This window comes from Balaenoptera ricei, chromosome 8 (genome assembly GCF_028023285.1).
Source record: "Balaenoptera ricei isolate mBalRic1 chromosome 8, mBalRic1.hap2, whole genome shotgun sequence".
Classification (NCBI taxonomy): domain Eukaryota; kingdom Metazoa; phylum Chordata; class Mammalia; order Artiodactyla; family Balaenopteridae; genus Balaenoptera; species Balaenoptera ricei.
This window is the reverse complement of record NC_082646.1, coordinates 109,032,004-109,043,246: the sequence shown is the minus strand read 5'-3', so window position 1 is coordinate 109,043,246 and position 11,243 is coordinate 109,032,004. Positions and strand designations below refer to the sequence as shown.

Genomic DNA, 11,243 nt, shown 5'->3' with positions numbered 1-11,243 from the left:
GTAACTTTCTGCCAGGCCCTCCCAGCGATCACAGAGCAGCCTGGAGTTGCCAGACCTATTCCCAGGCCAGCTGTGCCAGGTCGGGTGAGGCAGCTGCCGGAGGTGCCGATGTGTAAACCAGGAGGAGGCCAGACTAGCTGGAGCTTCAGTTAGGTCAGCCTGGGTGCCACTCCACTGCCAGACGTGGGCCCGCGGCATCCGGTGGGGGGCTGCGCAGACTCCTGGGAGGACTGGCCGTCAGCAGAGGCAGCGGTGAGACGGGCCAGGAGCAGAGTCGGCACATCTGGAGGCAGCATGTCAGGCAAAGAGGGCAAAGGCTCGGCAAAGGATCCAGGGTCGGAGCACACACCTGCGGGGTACCTGGGGTCCCGGGGTGAGGGCCGGCAGCACGAGGTGTGTGGAGAGGAATGGGCTGTGAGGCCACAGGGTGGGGGGTCGTGGTCCCGGGGCCTGGCTCAGCGCAGGGAGGTGGGTGCTGCCCTGCCCCAGCCATGCACGTGACCTCCGGCCCGTCGTGCAGTCTAAGCCTCACTCCCCCCGCCACCCAAACCCCTGTGACACCCAGGAGTACCCTCGGAGGAACCCTCCATCCCTGGCCTCTGCTGGCCTGGCCCCGGGGGTAGAGGCAGACCCGGTCCTCCCTCGAGAGGCTCCCCAGGCTGGGGGAGGAGGTGGCGTGTGGACAGAGGGGGGCCAGCCAGGTGTGGCCCGGGCTGTGATTGGGATATGCCGGGGAGCTGGGACGAGGGAAGCTTCTTGGGAGGTTGTGGAAGCAACACTCACTGTTCATTTCTGATTCTGGAAGCATCGGATGCTCACTGTAGAAAATTTGGAAGCTGCAGAAGGATGCTGAAAAGTCAAAAAAAGTGCAGGGCACACATTGATGCTGGTGAGGGAGGTGCTGCAGGGCCACAAGGACTGGGACTGAAGCCACCATGTAGCAGCTGTGAGGAGGGCAAATCGGATCACCTCTCAGAGCCTCGGGTTGCTCGTCCTTACAACGAGGTAACAAAAAGACCTTTGAGGCTTAAATGAGACGATGCACGCTGAGCGCTGGGCCCCAGGTGCCAGCTCTGCTTCCCCTCCAGCCTGTGTTCTTATGCCCGCAGAATAGATCCCAAATCCCTATGTGAAGGTCCTGTCAGGCTGCTGACCTGCCCAGTTGCATCTTGTTTCTCTAAATCTGCCCCCACAGGGCCTTTGCTTGTGCCGGCCCCTCTGTCCCGACGCCTGCCCTCCGAGGGCCCTCCCCTGCCCCTTTCCCACTGCGGTCGGGGCCTCTGCTGGGTCTCCAGCCGGCCTCTCCCAGGGCCTGCGGCACCAATTCACGTTTTTGTTTTTGTTTTGTTTTGTTCTTAATATTTATTTATTTGGCTGCGCCAGGTCTTAGTTGCTGCACGAGGAATCTTTTAGTGGCAGCATGCGGGATCTAGTTCCCTGACCAAGGATCGAACCCGGCCCCCTGTACTGGTAGCACGGAGTCTTAACCACTGGACCAACAAGGAAATCCCACCAGCTCATGTTTATAATTATCTTGTTTTCAGTGTCATTATTGTTCCACGTCTAGACCGTGAGCTCTGCGCAGGCTGGCTAGGTCTGCCGTGGTCACCTCTGTGGCCCAGGTCCAGCCAGGGCCTGCCTGGTCAGCAGCCAGGGTCCTTAGTCAGCCCCACCTCAACAAGCACCTGGGAGGAGAAGGAGCCAGCCGTCCAGCTCCAGGGCCCCTGGGGACACGGCCGACCTCAGCCCCATTCAGCCGTCTGCCTCCTCATTTGACTGGGCAATGCTGGGGCTGGGATTTGGCCATGCACAAGCTAAGCCTGAGGCTGTCCCCGGGCTCTCCAGGTGTGCACAGTGAGGACACAGACAGTGACAGTGGAGAAAGTCAGGGAACCCCTGCCCTGCTTGCCTCACCTGGGAAACGTATGACTGAGCTGGGGCCAGGGTCCCTCGACAGACCTCAGGACACCTGGGTGCCATAGCTCACCCCAGACTCCTCCACTCTGGGCCTTGATTCAGCCCTAGAGAGTCTCTAGGGAGCCATGGACAAAGTTGGAGCAGGGCTGATCGGACCACGAGCCACTTGAACCCAGGCAGGGAAAGCCGGGTGAGACAGGTGATGCTGGCACCGCAGGCAGAGCTCTGGGGCAGCCCTGGAACGGGAAGGCCTGAAGGGGCTCCAGGCAACCCTGGACTGAGGGTGGGCGCTGCCAGTGGCCAGAGTTGGGCCCAAAGCAGCCCCAGCCAGGCCCAGCTCCTCCAGGATGCACTGGGGAGGAAACGGCCCCCTGCCCCTCTTGGCCCGGAGCCTGGGCCTAGGACTGACTTCCCTCTGCCCCTCTGCAATCTGGGGCAGGGGTCTAGGTGGGACCACCCCTGGGCCCGGCTGTGGGTGGGCACAGCTTTGGGCCCGTTCCAGCCCAAGACATGGTGGACAAGTCCTTACTGAACACCTACTGTGGGCCACGTCCTCCCCCAGGCCGTGGGATGGGGGGAGGGGATGGACAGTGCCGGGAATGAGGGCCTCACTGCCAGGCGGAGGGAGGTCGTCCTGCAGGTGTTGCCCAGGAACGTGCCCAGCCTCTGTTCCTATCTCCCCATACTCCTCAGCGTGGGTGGCCCCCTGAGCCGGGCACCAGTGCTTTCCCCGTCTTATGGCTCCTAAGAATAATAACGTCAGTGGCCAGGCCTGTGCTGCACACGCCCATGGAGGAGCGCTGTCCCCACTTCCCAGATGAGGAGACTGAGGTCCAGAGAGGAGGAGGGGGAGGTGCCGACGGGGCCCCGGCCTGCAGGTGCCCAGGGGGACGTGGAGGCCCAGCTCACTCCACGGCCAGCGCTCTGAGGCAGAGGTCCTGGGCTCAGGCCTGTGGGATGCTGAGGACGACTCACGTCCACACACAGAGAAAGAGAGACAGAGAGACAGAGACACAGAGAGACAGACAGACAGACAGACAGAGACGTGGAGGCACAGGCAATGGTATGGTTTTGTGGCCCCAGCTGGGGTGCTCAGAGCGCTTTCTTGCTCAAGGTCCAGGCAGATCCCCCCCAGAGGCCCTGCTGGGCTCCTTCTTCCCACCCCCATGCCCCATCCCTCTCCACTCTCAGCCCCACTGGGGTTCCCTTGGGCGTCAGGCCAAAGCCCGGATGGGCTCCAGGCCGCAGTCAGCCGTGCCGCAGGCCTTCCCATGGACGCCCCGCCTGCTCCAGCACCCCCTCTGCCCCTTGCTTTGAGACCCTATTCCAGGACCACCTCCCAAGAGCACACTGAGCCGTCCCCATGCTCCAAGGACCTGTGGCACACCCCGCCTCAGTTTCCCCATCTGCCACCACGAAAGCTCTGTGGCCTCTGAGGCAAGGAACCCTCCGGGTCCCCATGGGGCTGCCCGTGGGCCCACGCAGATGTAGGCAGGGGCGGTGGAGGGCGCCTGGACGTGGGGTGCCCCGGCCCACACTGCCCCGCCCGGCAGGATGGACCCCTTCGCGGACACGCTGCAGCGGCTGCAGGAGGCCTTCGGCTCGGTGCACGCGGCCGGCCGAGTTCCGGGCTGCCCAGCTGAAGGGCCTGAGCCGCTTCCTGCAAGAGAACAAGCAGCTTCTGCAGGAGGCGCTGGCGCAGGACCTGCACAGGGTGGGTTGGGGGGAGGGGGCGGGAGCTGGCTGCGTCCCCAGTTCAGTCTTGTGTATTTAGCAGACCCTTCCCTGGCCTGCCGTGCGTGGCAGGCGCTCTGCATCAGCTCAGCAAAACTGCGAGGCAGCTTTGACTGCTGTCCCATGTCACTGATGGGGAAAGTGAGGCACGTGGGAGTTAAGTCACTTGCCCAAGGTCCCACAGCCAGGAAGTGGCAGAGCTGGGGTGGGACCCCAGGACCCACGCTCCTCACGGCAGTTCCCAGGGGTCCAGCTGTGCTGCCCCTGGAGATTGTCCCCATACCCACCCTGGGGACTCCTGGGGACCTCAAGCACTAGATTCCCTCCCCATCCCGCCCAGGTCTGACCCCCGAATCCCACCACCGCAGTCGGCCTTTGGCGGGGACATTTCAGAGCTCATCCTCTGCCAGAACGAGGTCGACCTGGCTCTCAAGAACCTGCACATGTGGATGAAGGACGAGCCAGTGGCCAAGAACACGGTGAGCCCGCGGGCCAGGCGGGGGCAACTCCAGGGCGGCTCGGCCCAGGCCCAGGGAGAGTCGCTGACTTTCTCGGGACCTCTGTCTCCCTGTGGGGACTCCACTGCACAGGCAGCCCGAGGACTCTGGGGGGGTGGGCTTTGGGGTGATGCTCGGTGGGGCCTCACTGTCCGTCCCACACCCCAGCTCCCGCAGCTGGACTCGGCCTTCCTCCGGAAGGAGCCCTTGGGCCTGGTGCTCATCACCGCCCCCTGGAACTACCCCCTGAACCTAACCCTGGTGCCCCTGGTGGGCGCCCTAGCGGCAGGTGAAAGAGAGCCTCCTCCTTCCTGCCCCCTGCCAGTGCCCCCAGCCTCGTGGCCTCACAGCCGCCCACAGAGCCAGGAAAGCGGGGCACCAGGTGGCTAAGATGGCCTGGTTCCCATCTGGCCCACCATCCCCAGGCTGTGTGGCCTTGGGGCCGGCACGGCACCTCTCTGAGCCATGTTCTTCACCTGAAGGTGGAGTGAGGCCGGCACCTGCCCTGCAGGTGTGAGGACTGAATGGAGACGGGGAGTGGCTACAACTGGCCCCCTCCTCTCCCCGCCCCGCCCTGCCCCACCCCCCTCTCCCCGCCCCGCCCCTCAGGAAACTGCACGCTGCTGAAGCCCTCGAGATCAGCAAGAGCACTGAGAAGGTCCTGGCCGTGGTGCTGCCCCCATACCTGGACCAGGTGAGGGTGGGCCTGCTCCTTCAGCACCTGCGTCCCACACCCGCACCCCTGCCGGTAGGAGCTCCTGCAGTGTCCCCTGAGCCGTCTGTCCCCCCTTGCAGAGCTGCTCTGCTGTGGTGCTGGGCGGGCCCGAGGAGACGGGGCAGCTGCTGGAGCACAAGTTCGACTACATCCTCTTCACGAGTGAGGGTGGCCCCGGCCAGTGTCCTGGGGGAGAGGGACATTGAGAACGGGATGGAGAAGGCCGTGGAAGGAGGAAGTGGTGGCCAGTGGGCTGGAGCATCCCAGGTGGCAATCAAGCCAGGCAGGCGGGCCTGGCACGGTGGGATCCTGGGGCAGCAGGGCAGGGGGCATAACCCAGTGGGTGAGCCAGGATGGGCTGGGAAGGTGGTGCCTGAACCATCTGGCCAAGGGCAGTTGAGGCTTGGAGGTCAACGCTCATGTCCCCAGGGAGCCCCCGAGTCGGCAAGATCGTCATGGCTGCTGCCGCCAAGCACCTGACGCCCGTCACGCTGGAGCTGGGGGGCAAGAACCCCTGCTACGTGGACGACAACTGCGACCCCCAGACCGTGGCCAACCGCGTGGCCTTCTTCCGCTATTTCAACTCCGGCCAGACCTGCGTGGCCCCCGACTATATCCTGTGCAGCCCCAAAATGCAGGCTCGACTGCTGCCCGCCCTGCAGAGTGCCATCACCCGTTTCTATGGCGAAGACCCCCAGAGCTCCCCAGACCTGGGCCGCATCGTCAGTGAGAAGAATTTCCAGCGGCTCCGGGGCCTGCTGAGCTGTGGCCGAGTGGCCATCGGGGGCCAGAGTGATGAAAGCGATCGCTACATCGGTGAGTCCCGCCCTCCCTGCCACTGTGCCCCACTCCCAGCCCACCCCAGCTACGGCCCCTCCACGCTGGGGGCCACAGCTGGGCCCTGAGTCTGGGCCCAGCCTGTAACCTGGGGCCCTGAGGCTCCCCGACCCCACTGCTAGAGCCCAGCCTGGTCCACGGCTCTGGTGCCACGATTCTGTGTCACTAGTGTTCCGCCTTGCCGTGTCTGAGCCTGTGACCCCACGACTCAGCACTCTGGCCCAGGCTCTGGTTTCTCCAAGCTCAGACCCCAGAGTTCTAAGGCCCAGGCTCCAAACTTCAGCCCCAAGCTCTGCTGCTCCAGGGGGTCATGACCCCAGGTCCTATGAGCCCACGGTTCCTGGTTCTGAACTTCAACAGCCCGTGCTGAGCATCCCCTATGCTGTGAACAGAGCAGCCCCAGTTTCCTGGGCCGAACGGCTCAGAGGGTGGCGCTGCTCCCCAACAGGCTGGGACCTGGGACCTCGGGTCCGGTCACCCTCTGACTGTAAGACCAAGGCTCAGGGGCTCTCTGGGCCCCACGGGCTCTGGTCAGGCTGGGGAGCCCCTCAAGGTCACTTCCTGGGGGCTGTGGGGAGATCACCTTCCCCAGAACGTCCCTGAGCCTGGAGCCCTGGGTCCCTGGGCCCTGCCTGCCCGAGGCCCCACCCCTAGGGTCGAGCCGTGCCCTGTGCCCGGGCAGCTCCCACGGTGCTGGTGGATGTGCAGGAGATGGAGCCGGTGATGCGGGAGGAGATCTTCGGGCCCATCCTGCCCATCATGAACGTGAGGAGCCTGGACGAGGCCATCGACTTCATCAACCGTCGGGAGAAGCCCCTGGCCCTGTACACCTTCTCCAACAGCAACCAGGTGGGGCTGGACAGAGGTGGGGGCAGCAGAGGGGCCCAAAAGAGTGAGACTGGTCACCTCCCCTTTCCCGGCCCACTTGTGAGGGTTAGGGCAGCAGGTGCCTCCAGTGTGACTATAATCCAGGCCACTGGACAACGGCTCCCTGCACGCAGGTGCCTGGCAGGGACGGGGAGCAGCGTCAAGAAGCTGCCAACACGTGGCTGGCCAACTGTCTGCCCTGGCGCCGGGGTAGCTCCCGTCCGGACAAGGAGGTGCTCCTTCTATCTGGCCTGCCCCGGGGCAGCCCTCTTTTCCTCAATCGTGCAAAAGTTCTGTATGGGCGAGCAGAGCCCCTGAAGGGGGATGGGGCAGAGCAAAGGTGGGGCCCGGCAGGCAGGGCCAGGCTGGCCGCCATGAGGCCTGTGACCTGCAGCTGCTTGTGACCCTCGCTGCCGCTTCTCAGGGCCACGGACTCCCCTCTGTGAGCTCAGAGGGGCGACACTCACTCAGTAGAGGATGGAGACAGGGGAGGCTCCTCTGCTCCCTGTGGAATGACGAGCCTACCCCCCACCCACCCCCACCCCTGCCCCCCGCCTCCCTCCTCCCACCAGGTAGTGAACCAGGTGCTGCACCAGATCAGCAGCAGCCCCTTTGGAGGCAAGGAGGGCTTCATCTACCTGACTCTGCCGTCCCTGCCACTAGGGGGAGTTGGTGAGCCCTGCCCTCCTTCACCCTCCAGCCCCAACTCCCAGGGAAGCTCGGGTTGGCACCCCAGACCCAGGAAGGCCCAGTTTTGCCTTCCCTCACTGTTGATCCAGGCCCCAGGCCTCTCAAGGCCTCAGTTTCCTTATCTGCAAAATGGCTCTTAGAATGGCCTGGCTTTCCCTGAGCTCCCTGCTGGGTGGTGGGCTGCTGCTGAGCGGGCCCTCACTTCCGTGCCCATGCAGACAACAGCGGAATGGGCAGTTACCACGGCAAGTTCTCCTTCGACACCTTCTCCCACCACCGCGCCTGCCTGCTCTCCCCCTCGGGCCTGGAGGAGCTCAAGGACATCTGCTACCCGCCCTTTTCTGCCTGCAAACAGAAGTTGCTCAGCTGGGCCTTGGGCAACCAGCACTGCATCCTTCTGGGAGCACCCTGTCCATCTCCAGGGCCCCATCCCCACGACCCCCTTGCCCTGCTGCTGCCCAGGTGCTCAGTGGCCCCCCAAAGGCAGGTGTCCTGTCCAGTAACACAAAGGTCCTGCTCCTGGGGCTTTGTCTGAACAGACCCCTGGCTGGGCAGGACCTCTGGGACACTGGTCCAGCCCCTTTCAGGGCCAAAGTCCCCTCTGCAGCCTCCTGACAGATTTGTTGACCCTCTGCTTGAACATATCTGGTGACAGAGAACTCACCCCCAAGGTGGGGCAGCTCTGGTGGTTAGAAAAGACTCCCTCACGTCAGATCTATAAATAAGCTCCCAAAATACAGAGTGATTTCTAACAGCTCCAGTCACACCTGGTTTGGGGAGCTGGGTTTGTCTGACCTGAAGTGATCTGATCTTGAACTCAGATCTGGCCAGTCGGTGGTGTCGGCCTGAAGTGCGTTATTTACAAGGACGCTGATGGTGTGTGTGGAATCTATAGGAAGGAGTGCAATGGTTGATTAGTGATGTCTGCTATGGGCACAGGAGGGGGTTGTGCACATGCTGGCCACATCCATCATTCCTGCTCTAATCTCCCAGAAGGAGGTCAGGGCGGGCAGAATCTAAATCTGGTCTCTTCATCTGACACATGGGAAAACAGATTTAGAGCCAGGATAGGGCTGAACTGAGTTTATACGGTAAAGCAGGGCAGAGCTGAGTGACAGTGGGATTTATGGTCTCGTGGCCCTCATCTGGCTCACACAGAACCCTACCCATCCCTGCAGTAGCTCCGTCACCTAGAAAGCTCGGGTTTGCGTCAGTCCATGGCCATATTGTTACTGAGTGCCTTTGGGCATGTCCCTTAACTTCTCTGAGCCTTATCTTGTAGAATGGGGTTCCCACCTACCTCTTACAGTTGGTGTGAGTGTTAAATGGGATCATATGTGTCTGGGGCCCAGGGGCCCCCACCCCGGACATAGTAGAGTCCAGACTCTGATGTACGTTAAGCCAGCATTGGGCAGAGGCCGTGGCTGCAGAGGTGCCCCTGGCCACACACCTCCCAGTGCTTCCCAGGGCTCTGTCACAGTCACAGGTTCTGTGACAGCAGCCTCTGCTTGTCCAGCAATCATGGCATGCTGCTGTCCCAAGGCTTGGGGGTGGTCCCAGGCTCCCTTAGGGCTCAGAGGTCAGCTTCAGCCATAGATGCTGGTTCCACTCTGGGAACAGGCCACAGTCCCGAGTGGGTCATTAAGAAAAACAACAATATGGGGTGAGTCCTCCTCCCACCCCCACCCCAGGACACTAGGCCAGCAAGAAGGAGTGAGCAGGGTGGTCCTGGGGGGCATAAAGGAGCACCTGATATGAGGGCGCTGTGAAAGGCTGACAGGAGGGGGTGAGCAGAGGCCAAAGGGGGACTCAGAGCCTGGTCAGGATGGTAGAGGGTCAGGCAGGGGCTCCAAAGCCACTGGACAGGGCGTTCCCTGGCAGTCCAGTGGTTAAGACTCCGTGCTTCCACTGCAAGGGGCGTGGGTTTGATCCCTGGTTGGGGAACTAAGATTCCGCATGTCGCGGCGTGGCCAAAAACAACAACAGCAGCAACAAAAAAAAACAAAGCCACTGGACAGTGGCCCTTGGGTGTGGCTCCCAAGTCACGTGGCTCTCCTGAGCCAAGACTTACAATTTTGTGGGATGGTTCAGGTTCTGACCCCTCTCTGGGCCTCAGTTTCCTCAACTGCAGTGAAGAAGTTGGACCTTTGGATACTCACGATGCCTCTGCCCTCCATCAGGCCAGGGTCTGCCGTGCATGTGTCCGTTCTCCAAGCTTGCACCTGCCTCTTTGCTCCCTCACTCCTCACAGCTGCCCGGACCCAGGAGGGAGCCTCATTCCCATTTCACAGGCAGGAGCCAAGGCCCAGAGAGGGCACTGACTCCCCAAGTCACACAGCTTGTCAGGGAGGGGTGTCAGAGCCAGTGGGGGCTGGGGGCCCCCTCTACTTCCTGGGGCTCAGAGGTGTGACTCAGCAGGCCCACCTCCAGACTGTTCTCACTGCTATGGCTTGCACACACGTTGATACACGCAACACAGACGTGAATACACAGATCCTCAGACACACAGACACCAGTGTACACACGCACGAGCTTGCACACTTAGTTGGGATTGGGGGCTGCTGTTCCTGGGAGCTCTTGCCCTGGCTCCCAGATGCCCTTCCATTCTATAAACACTTTCTGAGGGTGTGGAGAAAAGGGGAGCCTCCTATACTTTTTGTGGGAATATAAATCAGTGCAGCCACTATGGAGAACAGTATGGAGATTACTTAAAGAAACTAAAAATAGAGTTACCATATGATGTAGCAATCCCACTCCTGGGCATATATCTGGAGAAAACTTTAATTCAAACAAATATATGCACCCCAATGTTCGTAGTGGTATTATTTACAATAGTCAAGACACGGAAGCAACCTAAATGTCCCATGACAGATGAATGGATAAGGAATGTACAATGTACAATGGAATATTACTCAGCCATAAAAAGAATGAAATAATGCCATTTGCAGCAACATGGATGGACCTAGAGATTATCACACGAAGTGAAGTAAGTCAGAGAAAGACAAATATTATATGATATCACTTATGCGTGGAATCTAAAAATTAGTACAAATGAACTTACTTACAAAACAGAAGCAGATTCACAGACATAGAAAACAAATTTATGGGACTTCCCTGGTGGTCCAGTGGTTAAGACTCTGTGCTCCCAACGCAGAGGGCCCAGGTTCGATCCCTGGTTGGGAAACTAAATCTTGCATGCATGCTGCAACTAAGAGTTCTCATGCCGCAACTAAGACCCGCACAGCCTAAATAAATAAATAAATTTAAAACAAAAACTAAAAAAACACACAACTTTATGGTCACCAAAGAGGAAGTGGGGGAGGGATAAATTAGGAGTATGGGATTAACATATACATACTACCATACATAAAATAAAAAACAAGGTCCTATTGTATAGCACAGGGAACTATATTGAATATCTTGTAATAACCTATAATGAAGAATTAATTTAAAAAATTAAAAGAATTTTAAAAAGAATATATATATATAACACAATATTGTAAATCAACTATACTTCAATTTAAAAAATAAATAAATTAAAAAAAAAAAATATATATATATATATATATACCTTCTAAGACGGGGACGCTGGACCCCAGCCAGGGGAAGTGAAACTTTCCAGGACCCCCTAAGGCTGTCCTCCCCAGAGCTGGGGGCCCACCACCTCCGGGCAGGAAGCATTCTGGTCTCCAGCAACCCCCCAAATAGCCAGGGCTGCTGCTCAGGCCCTTCCTTCCTTCCCAAGAGGCCCAGCACCGAGAGAATCAGCAGAACCCCGCCAGCCTGGGCGGGCCTCTCAAAGACTGCGGCTTCTGCCTTAGAAAGCGGGGCCTCGAGGTCCCCACCCTGAGCGAAGAGGGGAGCAGGGACCCGGAGGGAGGCAGACACCCCACTGACTCGCTCCGCCACCACTGGCCAGGGGGTCGGCCGAGTCGCTCAACCTCCCAGAGCCCAGGTCCAGCCCCACGAACAGAGCGAATTACAGC

The 11,243-nt window shown here is 60.0% G+C and overlaps 1 protein-coding gene and 1 non-coding gene across 2 annotated transcripts; both read left to right on the top strand.

Moving 5' to 3' along the window:
- Positions 1–294: 294 nt before the first annotated feature.
- On the top strand, positions 295–8,106 carry LOC132370248 (aldehyde dehydrogenase family 3 member B1-like). The gene is given in 13 exon segments (XM_059929974.1): positions 295–356; positions 3,471–3,521; positions 3,523–3,631; positions 4,020–4,130; positions 4,317–4,437; positions 4,758–4,778; positions 4,781–4,842; positions 4,944–5,025; positions 5,293–5,679; positions 6,383–6,549; positions 7,140–7,239; positions 7,476–7,719; positions 8,079–8,106. Coding segments are annotated over 13 exon segments (1,545 nt in total).
- A 2,262-nt stretch (positions 8,107–10,368) lies between these two features.
- On the top strand, positions 10,369–10,441 carry TRNAG-CCC (transfer RNA glycine (anticodon CCC)). Its single transcript has one exon. It is a non-coding gene; the product is annotated as a tRNA-Gly (tRNA).
- The last annotated feature ends 802 nt before the right edge of the window (positions 10,442–11,243 follow it).